Source organism: Rosa chinensis, chromosome 2, assembly GCF_002994745.2.
Source record: "Rosa chinensis cultivar Old Blush chromosome 2, RchiOBHm-V2, whole genome shotgun sequence".
NCBI lineage: Eukaryota > Viridiplantae > Streptophyta > Magnoliopsida > Rosales > Rosaceae > Rosa > Rosa chinensis.
In genome coordinates, this window is record NC_037089.1 from 14,087,270 (window position 1) to 14,107,898 (window position 20,629).

The 20,629-nt window shown below is 40.1% G+C and overlaps 1 protein-coding gene and 1 long non-coding RNA gene across 2 annotated transcripts; one reads left to right on the forward strand and one right to left on the reverse strand.

Moving 5' to 3' along the window:
* Nucleotides 1-13,433: 13,433 nt before the first annotated feature.
* On the reverse strand, nt 13,434-15,329 carry LOC112183355 (anthocyanidin 3-O-glucosyltransferase 5). The gene is made up of 2 exons (XM_024321710.2): nt 14,285-15,329; nt 13,434-14,177 (listed from the first exon to the last, which is right to left on the reverse strand). Exons 1-2 carry the CDS (start codon nt 15,252-15,254, stop codon nt 13,711-13,713), a joined length of 1,437 nt encoding a protein of 478 aa, XP_024177478.1. The 5' UTR covers nt 15,255-15,329; the 3' UTR covers nt 13,434-13,710.
* Nucleotides 15,330-17,293: 1,964 nt separating this feature from the next.
* LOC112190114 lies at nt 17,294-19,388 on the forward strand. Its single transcript, XR_005805665.1, has 4 exons — nt 17,294-18,261; nt 18,484-18,582; nt 18,795-18,916; nt 19,005-19,388. It is a non-coding gene; the product is annotated as an uncharacterized LOC112190114 (long non-coding RNA).
* Nucleotides 19,389-20,629: the final 1,241 nt, after the last annotated feature.

The window sequence follows — 20,629 nt, forward strand, 5'->3', positions numbered from 1 at the left end:
TCTTTGAGTCCACATGGTTTTACTGACTCACGAGCCACACATACATTTTGGTGGGACCCGCATGCCAACTAAATTTGGTTGGTCATAATTTCAAGTGTTGACCGAATTATTTAACGAATTTTATTTTCATTAAATTCTTGTGTCTACAACCCGGTCTAGAGCTCTTCTCCAAAAAGCCAAACATTCAGTCTGTGTGTGCCAATATCAAGTTCGGTGCTTTGCTTTCTAAAAGAAGGCAAATACTCGTCGCTTCTGAGTGCTGAGATCGAGTTTGGTATTGTTGAGACCAAGTTCATGGCTTGAAGCAAATTTGTGTTTGGGTTCTGGAACTGACACCGAGTGGCATTTTGGGTAGACGCCGACACCGAGAGCAAGAGGTGCTGGGATGAGCGTTGACGATAAAGTGAAGAAATTGCCAGGAGGATCGCTGGAGAGTTGTTCATCGCGAACCATTTCCTTCTTTGGGTGCTGTGTTTGGACCTTGGACAGAACGACGTTTTGAAGTTTGAAATTTGGATCTTGGAAGGACAAACCGACGCCTTGAATCTGGACAGTGATGGTTGGGTTGATTATCTTGAGATCTTTAAGTTGAGCTCAAAATAGAGTGGCCATGACAGTAGCAACTCATGATTTACCAAAGAAACCAGATGAGATTTGGTTTCTCTCTCCTCTAGTCTCTCTCATAAACAGATCCAGAATCATGGCTTCCAGAGACCAGAACGTGTGATGATAATAATAATTATTCGGAGAAGGAAGGCTGGGAAAGTGGTGTCTTGTAGTGACGGCTGTTGGATCATAATTCATATACATATTTGTCCCCTAAAACATGGAAATTACTTGTTCTAAAGTCCAAATTTAATGTTGACTAATCCAATTTCATTATTTCCCCAATCTTATACTTTTTCTTAACCTTTGTGTTTATTTATATATATTTATTATGTTTTCCTTATCATGCTAGGAAATGATGGAGAAGAATGGAAATGCACTAAAAAGTCAACCTTAGAACATTTTCTTACTCCGGCTAGGAGAAAGTGAGCTAGACAAGGAAGAAGGAGCGGCCGCCTGAAAAAATGAACTCCAAATGAGTTGAAACTCTGCAGATAAATTCTATACATCCAAATAAACATTTCTTATGAAGAGTGCAAGAGCCAGATAGAAGTGGAAGACCTTCAAACAATCAGTCCAATTTTCTGTAGAAGCAAAACTGGAAAACTGGACCTGTAAGGAGTCCAGTAGCATTTCCGACCCAACCACTATTCCAAAAGCTCTGAAATTCTAGAAGGATGATATACACTCATAAAGGAACATTTGTTATGAAGAAGTCATAAGCAAAATCTGAACTTTTAGTGGAGAAATAATTGAAGGAATAAAGGGGCAGAAACTGACCTAAAACCAGCTCAATATTCACATGTTCATGTTTCCTACCCACATGAAGAAAGCTAGATGCTTTTCTCTTTTTCCTTGGATATATTTTTCTACTCCATTCTCTTTAATAGATCATCATCACTTCCATGTTTCTGCACCTTCATGCTTTGCTTTCATTTCATCATTACCCCATCTTTTACTTATTTTATAAACCACTCTCATACTCTACTTTCATTATTTTTCTTTCTCTCATCATTTCACTCTTCTTTTTCTTCCCTATTTAAACACATTCTCCTCTCACTCTTCATCACCCATTCCTTCATCCCATTACATCTGATTTCTCTCTTCATCTCCTTCACAAAACCTCCATCTCCACCTCCCAAAATCCAAACTCACAATACCCAATCTACTCCATCATCACCACCACAACTACCATCTTCCACCACCATAAACTTCATCACCACCACTCAAAGTTAGCCAAAGGAGCATCATATATTCATCACCATTTCATTCATCATCACCATCAAGAAGTTCATTATCCATCCATTCCACCATCAATGAGGATTCAAGGAGCATTGAAGGAGAAAAATGAAGGAGAAGCTACCCATTGATTTGTCAAGCTTCAACTAGTTCTTTCTTCCCTTAACTCTTTAATTTACCTTGATTTACTTTATAGATTTGATGCCAATTTGTATGATTATGAGTGAGTAGTTACTTTGTTGGGGCTAGGGTTGAAAGCCGTAGCCAAACTTGTATGAATTGATGTTTTAATTGACATTTGTTGTTATTTGTGATTTTCATCTTCATATGCTAATTCAAGAAGTGAATGCATTCATTCAAACTTAACTATTTTGAATGTGTTGTGTTTGTCATCTCATGAAAAAATGTTTAGGGAGTAGTTAACCTTGAACATTAATAGCATGATAGCATCCTCTATGTGCATGTGAGGGTAGTGAGTTAAAATCACCCAGATCTAGGATTGGTTTGCTTGCTTGATTATCTAAACTCAAATCTTTATGCATCTAGGAGCAAGGAATTGATACTTATCCGGTAATATAACTTGTTCTTGGGTAGTTAGTTTCGCACTTATCCGGTGGAAATTGATAAAATAAAGGGAAAAAGATGCAAACAGTACCTGACCTTTGGCCCATTAGTAACTTTAGTACCTGAAAAAAAAAATATCACTTTGGTACCTCAAGTTCGAACCACGACCCAACATTAGTATCTGGACCGTTAACTCCGTTAAGGAGACTGCCAGCTGTCATATTTTAAAGGGTATTTTCGTCTATTTGTATCTTAATTAAATTTTTTTTTCTTTAAGCATTTTTCCTCTCTCTCTCTCTCTCTCTCTCTCTCTCCTTCCTTATCTTCTTCTTCCCTCTCTGCAGATCAACCTGCAAATTCCTCATCCTTCCTTCATGTGTCTAGGACTATAATCCAGCTCCTGCTTGGCCTTCTCACACGAATAGACCCATTGATGCCTTAGAACATAAACAGTCGGTGGACTTCCAAAGGAAGCTTTGATTCCATCAAAATCAACCCAAAAATACTCAAACCAAGATGCATCAAAAATTCATACACAATAACCAAATCCAGAAAGCATGAATAAGAAGAAAAAAAAATTAGATATGAGGACGCAACTGCTTAGTCTTCCCTCCAATTAATCACGAAAGCCTCCACCTCCTAACATCCCCATCACTATCGTCTTCTTCATCATCGCCCCTGCAATTGTTTTCGCAGTCCAATTTCTACAAATCGGGGCGATTTCGCCTAAGAAACTCGATACCCAGGTCAGAAAACGCGGCGAAAAGCAACCCAAAACTCAAAGGTACTCAACTCTAAATTGGGAAGGAGGATGGTTGCTGGTGTTTCAAAGCAACTGGGTTCTGGTGAAACTGGGGAGTTAGGGGAAGAGGAAGAAATTCATGAAATTGATGTGGAGGAGATCAAAACGACGAGGCAGAGCATCGTTTGAAATTGATTTTGAGGGAACGGCAGGGAATTGGGGAAAGGTTGGGGCTTTGGATGTAAAGATTTGGGTTTAGGGTTTAGGGGAGATCGTCCTCTTATTCGTATCGGGGAGATCGCGGCGGTGGATTGTGCAGTGAGGAAGGGGGAGACTGCGGCGGCGGTCGAGTTTCGGGTTGTCCCTCGTAGGATTGATCGCTGGTGGGGATTGGTGTGGTGGGGTCGGAGGCGGCATCGTGACGGGATGAGGACAAAGAGAAAGAAGAAGAGATTGAGTGGAAGGATGAGGAATCTGCAGGTTGATCTGCAGAGAGGGAAGAAGAAGATAAGAAAGGAGAGAGAGCGAGAGAGGAAAAAATGCTTAAAGAAAAAAAAAATTAATTAAGATACAAATAGACGAAAATACCCTTTAAAATATGACAGCTGGCAGTCTCCTTAACGGAGTTAAGCGGAGTTAACGGTCCAGATACTAATGTTGGGTCGTGGTTCGAACTTGAGGTACCAAAGTGATATATTTTTTTTTTTCAGGTACTAAAGTTACTAATAGGCCAAAGGTCAGGTACTGTTTGCATCTTTTTCCCTAAAATAAAAGGAGTTTAAGCCTTTGTAGTCTTATCCGGATGCAAAGAGGGTAATTGGGAAATTAGAATAGCATCACTTGTATTTGAACTTCAATACTTGTAAGGGACGTTAGTGGTAGACAATCCAACCCCTAACTTCATCCATTATATTACTAGTTTAGTTTAGAGTAATTTAGTTTACATTTGAGCATTTAATTTAATTTGGTTCACTACTCTATCCAACAAACAATTTCACTATCACCACAATGCACATACTCACCATGAGCCTAGATTTCCTTGTGAATTTAGGTTTGTGATTGTACATTTGCATATTCTAGCCCTCCTTAGGTTAACACCCTAGCTAGTGAAAGGAATCCAATCCTCGTGGGTTCGACAACCTTTCTTAAATCCCTATACTATTACTTGTACCCCTTATACTTGAGGGTGGCTATTTGGCTAAGAATGGCCAGTGAGGGAGGCAGAGGTTGTGGGTGCCCAGAGAAAGTTTATGGGTGAAAGCTGTGGCGGCGCGTAGGCTGATTTTAGGCTCTACCGGACGACGCCGAGGCTAAGCTAGACTCCTTGAAGGATCGTGAGTGCTCTAGTGGTGGAGGTGAGCTGTGTTTCAGTACTAGAGACCAGCCATGGTGGAGAGAGAAAATCCCAGATCCACTTTCTCTCTCCTCAAAACTCACCATGAAAAGAAGCCCAGAGGCTAAAAAACTTGATTTTGATGATGGTTTATTTTCTGAGTTCCATTTTCAAAACCCAAAATCCTGTAACGTTGGATTGAGATAGTGTGAAGGAGGTGAGCTGCGCAGAGTCGGTAGAGACCAGTTATAGAGGAGAGAGAAAGTAGATCTGATATCTTCTCTCTCTCCTATGAACTTTTTGTAAGCTTGAAACCCAGAAACTAATAGGTTGTTGAGCTAAAAGGGAGATGTTGTAGAGCTGATAAATCTCATCTTGATTAATGAAAGTTATCGTAGCAGAAAGATCGAGGAGGAGAGAGAAAACTGGGTGCTGGAAAAAATTCTAGTGGGACGATGAAATTGCTCCGTGGTGAGCTCGTGGCACCACTGGAGGGCTCCTTCAAGCGCCAAATACTTCTGGGTAAGAAATGGGGTTGTTGTGAGAGGTTTCACCTCCGAGATCCGTACCTGCCAACCATGAACAGAGGTCCGAGAGAAGACCGGGCCAACCAGCCTTAGACCCTCCGATGCCTAAGTCAGATACATGTAAGAATATATACTAGGTATGAGTAAATGGAGAGTGGTGGCTTACCTTGAATGAGTAGAGAGGCATGTATTTATAGTGTGAGGATGAGTTTGTCACCCATTTATTTCTAATGTGGGACTAGCTGTGGTCCACCCAATACCACAAAGTGTATGGTATTGGCATCATGTCTGGGATTTATTGGCGTTACTTTAAGTGGCTAATGAGCCTTGTGGTTCTGATACTTGTGCTTGAGAGGTATCTATACCAACAGAAAGAGTTACCTATTTTCTGAAGAAACTGTGTTGGTGAGTGTCCATGAATCAATATTCAGCAGACTCGTAGCATTTTGCATCCTCCTATTATGCTTGTATAATTAAGATTACTCACATAATTAATTAAAATGGTAGGATGATAATATGCATAAACCTCATTCGATCTTGTGAGATTTCAGCCTGAGCAGATGAGCATTCTGAATCTATGTGTGATGTTGTGCAGTTACCCTGGACATTCAAAAGTGGACATTGGTAAAGTTAAAAGTTTAATTATGGACAAATTTCAGTTTAGTACCCTAAGGTTTGGGGGTAACATCATGTCAGTCTCTGCCCTTTCAATTTGATCAACAACACCCCTGTGCTTTCAATTTCAATCAGCCGTGTCCAAATTTTACTATGTCGTCCAAATTTGACGTTAAGTTTGACAGAGGGGCCCACTTAAAGGGGTAAAAATGTCATTTCAAAAATATTTTCTTCTTTTTTCCTCCTCTCTCTCTCAGCTCTGATGGTTTCTCTCTCATTCTCTCATTCTCTCCTCCCTCTTTGTCCTCTCCTCCTCCTGTCTTCTCCGATCAAGCTCTCTCCTTACCTCAGCGTCCATCGCCTTCTTCTTTCTCTCCCTCCTGTACTCTGCGTAATCGTTCGACTTGGCTAGATCGTACTCTTCTGGCATCTTCATCTTCGTCTGCTGGGATTTTTCAGTTTCGTTTTTCCGTTTTGGTCTCTCCCCGAAGGAATGGATCGGAGAATGGCCAAACTGATTGGAGGTGTTTGGCTTGGGATTATCGATCTCCATAGACGACATCGGGATTGTCGATCTCCATGACATCGTCTGGTTCTAGTTCTCTATTTGGCTTGAGATTGTCGATCTCCGATGTTTCTGCATTTTCCGGTGACTCCAACCACTGTTTAACTTGCATGTGGTATGAAAATTAATCCCCTCGTCATGCACTCCACTTTAGTCTACTTAGTTTTTCAATTCGATCGATTTTGACTGATTTTGGTCTTGGGGTTGCTTCAGCCTCGAGGCTGTCTTTGATGCCGGCAAGTTTTTTCGGCGCTTCTGGGCTTGTTCTGGCTTGACAGCACTTGTGGATCAAACATTGAGAAGCTTGCGGGGTTGCAGCATCAAACATCATCAGTTCATCATCAACCCAGTTTCGACAGTGAGTCAGGGGAGCTGAATTTGGTTGATCGAAGTCGATTTTCGAAGGTATATCCCGAACTTTGAATCAAAATGTGGAAGTTGAATGTATTGTGGTTGATTAAGTTCAGATCGAGTTCTCCCTGGTTATTGCTTTTATCAGATTGTTGTAACTATACTAGTTATTTGAGTTGAGAAGGAAATTTGGATGAGTTAATGAATTTGTTATTGGTTTTTGGACTGGAATTGATTGCTTGCGTTGTATGCTGATTGTAAAGTGCAGTAGAAAATGGTGATTTGAGTTTGTTTCAGATTTGGGGTTTTTGGTTAATTTTCAGGTGAATTGGGATATGTATCAATGCTGGGGCTTGAATTTTTGTGATGCAAGAGACAATCAGATTCAGTGTAGTGTGATCGTTGCTTGTGGCAGCGAGCAAGGAATCGAATTCAAGATTTGCCAGAAGCTGGCAGAGGCGCCGGAGATAGTTGCGGGGAGAGGAGGATCAGAGGAAGAGAAGAATAAGAGTGTTTTTTTTTTTTTTAATGTGGAAATTAAGTGAAATGTCAAATTTACCCCTGTATCTGGGCCCACTAGCTGAGTTTGTGACTGCCACGTCAGCATTTAACGTCTGATTTGGACGGCACAGTAAAATTTGGACACGACTGATTGAAATTGAAAGCACAGGGGTGTTGCTGATCAAATTGAAAGGGCAGGGACTGACATGATGTTACCCCCAAACCTCAGGGTACTAAACTGAAATTTGTCCTTTAATTATTTATTTCGAGCTGGTTGTTAATGCATCATAACATAGAGAAAACAGATTTCAGCCAAACATCAGAGGCAGCTAGTGTGGCATGAAGATAAACTTCTCATACCTTTATATCATTTGATCAGCCTCCTAAGACAGTAGCTTGCAATCGATGGTTTGACGGAGCTGTCTGTGGAGAAGAATAGTACTGAAACTGCCGATTTTAGTGCTCGACCACAAACACGACCACAGAGGATCAAAGTTTACACAAAACATAAACAAGTAACGAAAGACAAAAGGAGATGCAGCACTCCTCCTAGGCCAACACAACCAGGCCCAAAACTGGGTGGGCCCAAGGGACAAGTCCATGGCCCAATCCAGATCAGCCCAGCCCGAACCCAGGAGCTCCCCAGCCTCTACTACTGTCGAAACTGCCTTATGCCGCCCCTCAGAACCTCTACCAAGACTGCCATCAGTTGTCGATCAAGGCCAAATCCACCAGCCTAACCCTCCGCAGCCTCCTTTTCCAAATCCACAGCCCACCACAGCTTACATCAACCAACCCCTGGAACAGCTCACCGAAAACCCGATTGAGGCCAGAGATCCTCAAGATCTGACATCAGATCACCAGAGATCCTCAATACAATCAGCTATGCGCTGCTTAGACAAGTCCTATTTGAAACAGGAGGACACCAAATCGGGAGACAGAACCACCCAAACCCATCGCTACACTTCACGGCCAACGGCGGATCTGCAACTGACACACACACTCTTCTCCTAACCACACCAAGCACCAACCTGAGATGGTAGACAAAGGCTAAAGCCAAGCGAAAATGGTCGCCTCCAAACAATTCCTCTCCCGGCCGAGACGCAGCAGCAGGACGTTCAACCGGAAAAGAACCCCACTCTCTCTCTCTTTCTCTCTCTCTGTTTTTCTAGGCGCGTGTTAAACAAGCTGTAACTTAATTGGTTCTTCTATATTGAGTAATGTAAATGATCTTTCGTTTCTTCACTTAAATCGGCAGTCACTGTTCTTCTCCACAGACAGCTTCGTCAAACCATCGATTGCAAGCTAGTGTCTTAAGAGTCTTATCAAATGACATAAATGTATGAGAAGGTCATCTTTACGCCACACTAGCTGCCTCTGATGTTGGGCTGAACTCAATCTGTTTTCTATATATATATATATATATATATATATATATATATATACACGGGCGGGTTCTGAAGCGGACGTCCGCACTTGGCTAAAGTGTCGACGGCGACGCAGCGGCGGCGTTCCAGGCTTGGCCGGCGGCTCGGGGCTTGGTGGACGGAGGCCGGAGGCTTGGCGGACGGTTCTGGGCAGCGTTCGAGGTCGGAGGAGGTCGGAGTTGCAGGTTTCTGGGCAGCGAGCTCACCTGCAACTGCAGGTTTCTGGGCAAGGCTGCAACCACGTCGCCGGCGACTCCACCGACTGCAGACCCGTCCGTCTGACCCGTGGCGTCCGTCCAGCAAGCTCCGCCGCTCCATCGCACCCGAGCCGAGCTGCAGCAGCGCCGTCCGCACTTTAACGAAAGTGCGGACGTCCTCTTCAGAACGCTGTCGTGTATATATATATATATATATATATATATATATATATATATGTTATGATCTGCATTAACAACCAGCTCAAAATAAATAATTAAACTTTTGGCTTGGACATTAATGTCCACATTTGAATGTCCAGGGTAACTGCACAGCATCAACGCATATAGATTCAAAATGCTCATCTACTCAAGCTGAAATATCCCAAGATCGATCGAATGAGCTAGGTTTATGCATAGTATCATCCTACCATTTAATTATGTAAGTAATCTTAATTATACAAGCATAATAGGAGGATGCAAAATACTACGAGTCTGCTGAATATTGATTCATGAACGCTTTTACGCAGTTTCTTCAGCAAAAAGCTAGGTACGTAAGTAACTCTTTCACTGCCTCAAAAGTACGTTGATGCCAAGTCCAATAATCCATGATTGATCTTTTATGACATGAGATACTTCTGATTAAAGAAACGTTCTCAAGTGGATGACTTTTTGCATCAAATGCTCTCTAAATTAGTCATCAATGCGTTTTTAGGAAACGTGGACTACTAAGGGTTCAAAATGGACTGAACACTACTAAGTCGGTCGGCCCAAATTCAAATAGGATAGTCCTAAGCGCTCAAGTCAAACATAGGGATGAAAACTCCCTTACATTGGCTTAATTAGTTTGATTTCATTTTCATGGATTGCTAATCTTAGCGTCAAAGTTATGCTGCTCATGCATTGTATCATTAATGTCACATTATGCTAACCTTACGACAATGGACGCTCTTGGCCAGGTCAGTCAACTCTCTCATGCTTTTTTGTAACCATACTTCAGACTATGTAACGTTCTAGACTTCCATATATGTAGATTTCTTATAAAAATGTTAATATTAATAAAGAGGCACATATGAAAGAACAGCATGCTACAATACTTTACGCTTCTGCGCGCACTATTTTTACTCTGACCTACTTTTGAAATCTTGATAAAAATGGTATGGTAGAAACTGAGTTTTGTATGGAGCTCGAGGCATTTGCCAAATTATATTTTTCTAGCGGCAGGTTTAAAATTCTTTACTATGGTCTGACGTTGGACATTTTCTAGAAAACTGTTGGTTATGGGAGTGTAAAACCTAGAGAAGCGATGCAAGAATTTGACGATAATAGTCTTAAGTGGCCAAGTGGGTTATATATGAACCTCCATTGTACAGATAGGGGGTGCAACACAAGTATTTCCTAGGAAGTCAAGTGTCATAATCAAACTGTCATTGGATTCATTTATTGAAAAAGCTAGACAGCAAGATATTGAAAAAGATAGACAGCAAGATAGAAGTATCAAGTGATGGTGTCTCTCCTCCTTTGGGTCCTGCCTTGTTCCCTTCTTTTTTATTATTATTATTATTTTTTTAGACAACTGGATTAATTAAATGATTGCTTGGAACTGTCCTTCCTCTTTTGTATATAAGGATGAATAGTTGTATACAGTGTGCTTCTTATTTTTATTTCATAAAGCTAATATTAGGATCCTTTTACCTGGTTTTGCACTGAGATCAGCTTAATCAGTTTGTGATTGGTAAGGCTGACTTTTATAGAAGTATGTATTTCCTATTGGATCTAGGAGATTGAGTTGCTTAAATGAGACTGGCTGTGAAACTATGAATCAGTTCAAGTCATCATCCTCAATCATTATGTCATCGTTTAGAAAATTGGTGCAAGTACTTTGGAGATTGAGTTGCTTAATAGTTAATTCAGACTTGGAATGAGTCAGCTCAGGTCCTTCTCAACCATCATGTCTTTATTTAGAAAATGAGTAAAACCCACCACTAGGGTCAAAACTTTTCTCCACCGAATAAAATGATACCCAACTTTCAAAAGTGATCAAAATGATACCTAAATTTTTAAAAGTGATCAAAATGATACCTAAATTTTTAAAAACAAATTAACTTGATACCCAACTTTCAAAAGTGATCAAAATGATACCTAAAGTTTTAAAAACAAATCAATTTGATACCTCAGTTTATTTTTTTTAGGGCTAAATACTGGTTACTACTCTGTGGTTTAGGTCCAAAATCAATTCAGTCCCTGGACTTCTAATTTCATCAAAAACACCCATGTACTTTCAATTTTGATCTAATAGGTCCAATTCATTAATATTCTGTTATGGGTTCAAGTTATAGTTGGATTATTTGTTGAAAAACTATTTATTTGATAGATTTCTTATAGTGAGACTCAACTATGCAGGCCACCTCAACACCACATCATAAAACATAAGCCATATATAAGCCATGTCAACAAGTTAAATGACTCAATTGTCGGAAGACTAACAAATTGGACCTATTAGATCAAAATTGAAAGTGCAGGGGTGTTCTTGATGAAATTAGAAGTTTAGGGACTGAATTGATTTTAGACCCAAACTACGTAGTAGTCAGTATTTAGCCCTTTTTTTTTTTAACTTCTTTGTTAAATCAAATGCAAAATCAAGCACAAAAATTGAAGTGATTTGTGGTCAGAGGGCCATCAATCATCTATAACCCAATCTTCTTCTTCTATAGAATTAAAAAAAAAATCTTCCATTCAATTTCAATTCTACCATCGATCGTAGAAACAAATAAAGTTCGGATGTTTCCCAACTTCTAAAAAAACAAAGAAAAATGGGAAGAGAGAGAGAGAGAGAGAGGCAGAGATAGAAGAAGAAGAGAATTAACAAAGTAAAATAAAAAATAATTGAAAAATAGTTTTTTTGTGTAAAATATTATTATAACCCCATAAAATATTGCACCGCACGTGATCAATTTTAACAAAAAGTTACAAAAAATTAAACCGAGGTATCAAATTGATTTGTTTTTAAAACTTTAGGTATCATTTTGATCACTTTTGAAAATTGGGTATCAAGTTGATTTGTTTTTTTAAATTTAGGTATCATTTCGATCACTTTTAAAAATTTAGGTATCATTTTGATCACTTTTGAAAGTTTGGTATCATTTTGTCCGGTGGAGAAAAGTTTTGACCCTAGTGGTGGGTTTTACTCTTAGAAAATTGGTCTATGTAATCAAACTTCAAGGTAGAAGGTCATTTTTGCATGTCAATAATGGGGACCACATAACACTTTAAGAAACAATTTATTGGCTAATGGCTATTTATAATATTTTGAAGAAAGTCATGGATGAAGTTTCCTGTGCAGCTTCTCAAAAAAATCAAAAAAATAGTGTACACGCTTTGCATATTCTACTGGTTGGCGGAAGCGTCGCAAGACTGACAAAAAGCATGACTTGGCTGCACAAGGCGTTTCGTTGGCACAAGACCGGCAAGACCAAGGCTATAAGAGCATTTCCACTGGTCTGGTATTGACCGGCTGCCATGTGGGATTGATGATGTGTTGACCGGGCAAGGGGAAAAAGAAGCCTCCACCGGCCCAAATTTAGCTAGCCAAAGTTTGGCTTTCCTTGACCAAGTCCAAAAAAAAAGCCAAGGCTGTGACTTTTTTCTTGCCCAAGCTTGACCGGCTGCTAGCTCGGCCCAAAGGTATCGTGGCTGACTTCAGCCACGGACACGCAGAGAGAGACAAGGAGGAGAGGAAGCGTAGAGAACACTGACGAATGAGGAAGCGCTAGCGAGCAGACCTCGTCTGCCCCAGTCCCCGAGAGGATGTCGGAAAACTGGAATTCCGGCTGGGTCATGTCGCACGGCTGTGGGAGGCCTTCAATCTCCTTTTGGGCTGCATGGTGAGGTGGTGTGAGGCACCACCGTGGGGAGGACGAGCAAGCTGAGTTGAGCCCGTATGGCCCGGGTCCGTGGCCGGAGGATGCAAAACGGCGCCGGAAAACTAGGGTCGGGTCGGTCGGGACCCGGCAGGTCTGAGGAGACGCGGTGGAGAGAGAAGAGAGAGTTTCAGGGGTGAAAGTGAAGAAAAGAGGAAAAATCTGTCCTTATGAAAAAGGACCAGAAATTTTTGCAATTTATAGAAAATTTTCAAAAATTCATAACTAATTCATACGAACTCCTATTTTTGTGTTCCACACATGCACAAACTCATATCGAAGATCTCTATAACTTTCATGAAGGAAGTTTTCCCAAATTATGTATGCATAAAAAGTCAATTTTCGAGACCCCCCTAAAAAACGTTCATTTCGAAAATAAAATCGATTCGAAAAGCTATAACAATCACAATTATGACATTAATTATCCATAAATCTCCATTATTACCATATTTTTACATCAAATCTATTTCAATTTTCCAATTATAAAAATAAAATATAAAATAAATCAATAAACAGTAAAACTGACTGGTCAATAAACAAAACGGGTGGAAACCCATGTCCAGTGGCAATGAACAGTTTCTTGACTAGTCGAAGCCTTGACTTTTCGACCTTGACATTTCTTAACTACAGGTGAACTTGCTCTAAAAAGATCATGGCCCTGTATAAAAGTTCAAACAAAGGGTCCAAAGCAGATAAGGCTAGAGCCAAAAAAAAATATTTAAGAGTTAGAAGTTATAGATGGCAATATTTTTATTCTTTGATCGAGTGTTTGTAATTACTATTTTATTAAGCTCAGCCATATCATTCATAAAATTTAGGTAGATAACACACTCGCAATAAAGCGCGGTCTTAAATAGTATATCACATATGTAATTTGTTTCTCTGTTGTTATTTATTTTTTTAGTACAATTCTTTGTTGTTGTTATTTACTACACACTAGGCCACTTTTTTAGGGAAAATACATGAAATCAAGCATTACTTTGAACGAGTAATTCAGCACCACGAACTAGTACAAGCAACATATATATATGCAAATACATACAAGTCATGAGGCTGTATAGTGGCACGAGCTTTATTTCATCACACACATCGGTTTTATATTTTCATTTGCATTATCATTGAGCCATCATTTCTTCAGATCTTGCATTGCTTTATTTACCACCTGAAACAGGGCATTGTACGACGAACCACCTTCCCTCAAAGCCTTTTCTCCACTTTGTTTTAGCTCTTTCACCCTACCTCTTATTTCAAACCCATCTTTCTCCACCATGATCTTCCTCACCATCCTCTCTATCTCCTCCCTACCAACCACTTTCTTCCACGGTGGCACCTCTGTCCGGACGGCCACCCCAAGCTCCTCAGTCAACAACGTGGCATTCATCCTCTGTTCCGCGTAGAGTGGCCAAGCAATCATTGGGACCCCATTTGTCACACTCTCTAGCGTTGAATTCCACCCACAATGCGAGAAAAACCCTCCGACCGACGGATGGCTCAAGATGTCAGCTTGGGGGGCCCAAAGAGGCACAACCAAACCCACACCGCGAGTCCGGGTCATAAACCCTTCAGGCATAAAAGTTGATAGGTCACAATCACCTGAAGCAAAGGCATTAGTATGATTGAAGATGCCTCAAAGGAGATAGATCGATGTATGTAAAAACTACTACAAGAAAAAATGCTAATAATGAAATTATGAAATGTACCATTTCCTGAAGTGAAAAATGCAGCATCTGATTTTGTTGTGGGTGGCCGTACAACCCAGATGAATCGTTGTTGGCTCAACTCCAAACCCCAAGCCATCTCTGTCATTTGGTCATAAGACAGTGTTCCTCCACTCCCTAAAGACACAAATATCACCGACTGACTGGGTTGTTTGTCAAGCCAATCAAACAAGTCCTCATTAACCCTCGGACAACCCGATTGGACCGGTCTAGTTAACGGTCCAATTGGATAAACAGGCACCATTTTAGTCACTCCACCCAATAGTTTTTCATCTCTAAACGCAGCTAGTGTTGTAGGCTGCAACTCCTCCCAAATATTCAGCAAAATCCCATCACCGAGTGGAATCTCAGCACAAAATCGTATGTATTCAGAATATTGCTGATTGGTCCGGTCCAGCATCGGGTCAACCACGTCTTCAGGCCGAAGTGCCCTACAACCAGGAACTTTGAGCGGTTCGGTCCGGTCCACGTATTCTCCTTCCACTTCCTTGTCTAGGGTTGGAGAGTACATCATGAGAGCGAGAAACCATGCATTGGAAGCAACATAAACGTACTTGGGAATCCCTAGCTCGTCGCCGATAGGCAACGATTCGGTGCCGAAGAGGTCCACGATGAGCATGGTAGGAGGAGAAGCCATGTCGCGGAGAGCCGACCGGAACGCAGGTCGTACCTCTCTCATCATGACGGAAAGGCACGTGACTACGGCTGCTTTTGGGTCGACGAGGCCAGAGATGTCGACCGGAGGGAGCTCTACGACGTTGAGTTTCGGGGTAGAGGCTGGTTTGATGGTTTGGGATTCGGCTTGTGACGTGGGAGACATGGCGAAAATTGTTACGGCGATGTTTTGGTCGGCGGCGACGAGACGTTTTCCGAGCTCGAGGACCGGAATGATGTGGCCCAATCCTGGACTGCTGAGTATCGCTGCATGTAGCTTTGAGTTTGAACTACTCATCGTTACCAGAATAGCTCAACAAGTGTGTCTTAGACTTGTAGTTGAGCTCAGTTATATAGCACTTATAAATACGCGAACTGCTTGTCCATTCCCGTTATTCTAGAACTTGCCTAAATAATATTATCTGGCAGGATATAAATTAACTGCACGTAACTTAGCTCTTAGTCAATGCACGTTCTGATAACGAAATCCCTGCAATGGTAATCAGCTAGGTTTAAATTCGTGTCATGCATGATGATCTACAAGAATATATTTGGTGGCACTCACCATCTAATTAAATCATTGCGTTCTTCTTTATTTAAATGATCATATTGTGAAGCACAATAGTATATGATATGTATTAGGTAAATTAAGTTATAATATATTGTTTAATAAGGCGGAAGAATTAGAGGCGTAACAATCAAGTAAAGAGGATTTGATAGGGGTATTAAATATTAATCTCAGAACAAGAAGTCAACGAGTCTGTGAATGCCAAGTGAGACATGCTATTGGAAAAGTAGTGATATGCAGGGATTTGAGAAGAGAATTACAAGAAGAAGACAACACGCCAAATTATGCAAGCTATTAATTAAAACAAGTGTAAAACTCTTGTTTGTATTTGTTTTGCTTTTGCCAAATGAATCATTCTACTTTATACTTTTGTATAAGGTTGGTGATCGAAATAGGGTTTCCAGTTCTATACATTCGGAATTTTTGTCCATCCAAATACAATGATATCTGTTAAGCCCATGGATAACGTATTAGTCATTTTGATTGTAGGCATGGATCACGAATTAGTCATTCTTTTTTCTTTTCATATATTAAGTGTTCACCAACATTTAGGAGCAGTCAGGGGCACGATCTGACTATTCCATCAATAATGTTGAGTTAAAAGTTAAAACGTTCCTTTACTTTCCAAAGGTTTCTGTGAACCAATTTTGTTTTTCAGATTATTAGCTGTACGTTAGCATTATTAATAATATTCAAGGTTGGTGCAGTTATCTGTGCTCGTATTAAAGCATGGTGTGGATGTGAAATCAGGGCAATTCCAATCTGATGTAAAACGAGATCTGAGGGCGAAATTTTGAAGAGATACTTGAGACTAGAAAATTTAGATTTTGCGACTATTTAAAAGGAAAATGATGGAAAAAGTCACATTAGAGTGTGAAATGATAAAAAAGTCGCATATTTTCCCACTTGATAAAAAAGTCCATTATGAATTGGTAGTAATATTAACCTAGTCCTTATTAATAATGAGGTGATGTTAAAAAATGTCAGTTTTTAGTTTTTTTATTCCCATTCTGCCCTTAAGTCAAAAATGCTAAAGCTCAAATTTTCTCTCTCTTGTTCTTGGCTATTTCAGAGAGAGACAAAGGGAAGGAGCAAAAAATTTCCAATTCCAGTCGAATTCTCAAGCCAGCCTTCTCAGAACATCAAGGCTCGATTGCTTGAAGAGGTTCCCAAGTTGCAGAGATTGGCTGTAAAGAAGGTGGAGAGGAGGAGAACGGTCACTCCTCGACCTAATTCTTTGGATTTGAGGGCCGGCAATGGAGCTGCTGGCGGCGGTGAAATGTCGGCGTCTCAGAAGCTGTTGGTCACTTCGACGAGGAGTTTATCAGTTTCGTTTCAGGGCGAGTCGTACGCGCTCTAGGTGAGTAAAGCGAAGCGACCGCCGTTTCCGACTGCTAGGAAAGGCACGCCGGAGCGAAGGAAGGCTTCGACGCCGGCGAGACCGGATCAGAGCGAGAATTCCAGACTGATGGAGCAGTACCGGTGGCCGCCAAGGTTGAGGCCAGACACTTGTATGACCAGGAGCTTGGATTGTATGGTGGAGATGAAGAAATTGAATGGATCTAGCTCCAATGTGGTTAGGGCATTGCAAAATTCACTGGGGAATGATCTTGATGGGAGATTGAGCTAATGTTGCACTAGCTGCACAGAGGTCCAATGCAGAGGTATGGCTCCTGGACTTAATCCCCATTGTCTTGAATATACAACAATTATGTTTGGCTTACATTGGATGGCATAAGTTTATATTGTTATATTTTTCTTGTTTCTCTGAGCCTTGATTTATATGGGAATATTTGAATACTTTTCAGCTTCTTGGACATGATTATCTTTGCAATTCGTTTGGCTGCAATTCAGGTTTTTGGTAACTTATTGGTATGGCACCCCTTTCACTTTTGTTATAATAGTATTGTCAGTTATTCCTGAAATGATCGAAGTTGGACTAGTAGATAGAGATTTGTAACCGAAACTAGGTTAGTGTTGTGTAGTTTGTGAAAACTTGTATATGCTTCAATACTAAGGGAATTTAAGGCAATTCTGTTTTCTTCTTTCTATGTCATTAAATGATAGGTTATTATGTGAAGTATATTCTTGCATAAAGAAGTGTTTGATATATGTCACTAGGCAAAATTTTCATTTTCTGTTTCCTTTTAGAGGCTCTGATTTAATGAATGCATCTGGCTGCAAATATAAGATATGTGCACCTGTAGGGTGGGTTAGCTTGATAGCTTGTTCACGTGAAAATAATTGAATATTGATAGGTCGTTTACACGATGATTCAGTTTTCACTTTCTGCTTGTTGGGTGACATAGAGCATTGTATTTTTGCCTATTTCTATGGGAGAATATTAGGCTCTTGTTGTGTTTCTTTTATCATTCTAGCGCCCTCGTCCATGTGAAATTAAAATAGTTATGACTTATGAGTGGATGCTAGTCTGTAAAATTTTTGGTTGGTCTTTGTTTGTGTTTGTGGTTGAAATTGTTGATTTCCTTGGCTTTGGGTAGTGATGAGACAATTGTTCATGTTTAGAGAAGCCAAGACGTCCTTATGAGAAGGAACATTTGGATGCTGAGCTGAAGCTTGGAGAATATAGGCTTCGGTGCAAGTTATTGGCCAAGACATTTCCTTGTAACGTTTTGGTTAATCCGATGTATTGAGGATGGTGCTTAGCCAAGCAGCTGAGGCATCTCTTCGAGTGTCTCGACTTTGTTAGGAAGCTATGCATGGTTGTGAGGTTAAGGTGTGACTATGAGCCATCATAGAAGAATGTTCAAATTGGGATTGTTTCTTTGGTCTACCTAAGTTGTGCCTGTGTCTTTTCTACTGATTTTAACTTATATCTTTATATATTTTTAACAATATTCTGCTTCCTCATATGCAAGTTGTGTAGAAATTATTACTTTCTAATTTCTAATTTCTATTGATTCAGTTACTAAGTCCTTTGATTTTGTATCTAATGTAGAAGAAGATCGTACCAAGATACATATAGAGCTAATATATATTGAAGCTTGAAGCATTTAGAATCACCTTGGAGTTGAAAGCCTGATCGAATTGTACTCTGGTAAGTTATTATATCTCTATATCATAACTAAAACCTTGAGGCCTGGATGTAGTGGAAGTGTGGAATTGCTGTTAGTTGAGACTTAGTTGCAACTGCATGCAGCTGTATTTTCTGAAAAATGTCTACTCGACTTTGAACATTGTTCTGTTAGATTATGACTAGCACTAAATCGAGCATCAGAGATTATTTTTAACTTTTTTTTGGTTGTTCAGTTGTACCTAGGTGGAGGATATACCTAGAGTATTTCCAAAAGGCCTAGGAGCTGTCATCTATAATCATTCATGGGAAGTCCAAGCTGTTTTCAAATGGATCCAAGAGATAATGAGAATTTCATGTAATCTCATTTTTTAACTTCTGAGCTTTTCTCTGGCATTTAAGTAACTTATGTGTTTCTCATTTTATTTATCTAACGCTAATACTAGGCTGGAAGAGTAGAAGATGCTGAAATGAGACGAACTTTTAATATGGGTATTGGGATGGTTCTTGTAAGGAGGCATCCCACTGAATCCTTGAGGATGGAAATGGAGCTTACTGCATTGGTGAGGCTGTAACTAGTGAAGGAGTGAGTTATAAATAAAATATATAATGTGTGGCCCAATATGTCTTTATGTTCGTTTTTGAGCCCATTTGACAAGCTAAGATACAAGCTAGTGCAACTTGTTTTTTCTGTTATTTTTGTATCTTGATATTCACACTTCCAGAGGAATTTGTTAGTGCATTATAAGGCTCCTTTAAGTTATGAGTTCCCTTATTCCAATTGATGCTCAACTTTTGTACGAAGTCTGTTTTTTCCTTTCCCTGCCATGCCTAGCTTCTTTTTTTTTCTTTCTTTTTCCCCCTTTGAGGTTAACAGAGACATGAGGTTAACAGTTACCTAGTCAGTGACTTAGTTAGTGACATGCCAATGACTTAGTTAATGACTTGGCTATCGACATTAGATATGACCAGTGACCTAGTCAGTGACATGTTCATAACAAAGACATGAGGTTAACAGTTACCTGGTTAGTGACTTAGTCAATGACATGGAAATAACAGTAACTTGGCCAGTAACACGGCAAATGACATGTAATTGACAGTGACTTGGTTAATGACTTGGCTATCGACTTGTGATCAACATTAGATATGACCAGTGACCTGGCCAGTGACATGTTCATAACAGAGACATGAGGTCAACAGTTACATGGTCAGTGACTTAGTCAGTGACATGCCAGTTACTTGGTTAATGATTTGCCTATCGACTTGTGATCAACATTAGATATGACCAGTGACCTGGTTAGTGACATGTTCATAACAGAGACATGAGGTTAACAGTTACTTGGTCAGTGACATGAAAATAACAGTGACTTAGCCAATAACATGGCAAATGACATGTAATTGACAGTGACTTGGTTAATGACTTGGCTATCGACTTGTGATTAACATTAGATATGACCAATGACCTGGCCAGTGACATGTTCATAACAGAGACATGAGGTTAACAGTTACCTAGTCAGTGATAGGCCAGTGACTTGGTTAATGACTTGGCTATCGACTTGTGATCAACATTAGATATGACCAGTGACCTGGTCAGTGACATGTTCATAACAGAGACATGAGGTTAATAGTTACCTGGTCAGTGACATGGAAATGACAGTGACTTGTTCATAACAGAGACATGAGGTTAACAGTTACCTGATCAGTGACTTGGATATAACAGTGACTTAAAAATTGTAAAATATATCAGTGACATGCAATGTGACTTAGCTACTGACTTGATCAGTGACATGTGTACAACAGTGACATGGTCAATGACATACAATCAATTCCAATTCATTCATGAACAAGTGTATTAACAACAGAAACAACATTATGATAGGTAATGTACCAAATACTTCATTGAGGTCTTTCAGATTCTCCCATTTCTCCCCTTCAGTAAGAATTTTCTTTATAACTCCGCCATCCTTACACTTTCTTTCTGCCAGCCTAGCTTCTACCATGAATTTGGAATCATATTCCACTGTTGATTAGTAAGGTCCTTACTCTAACCATAAGCTTTAACCACAAGCAC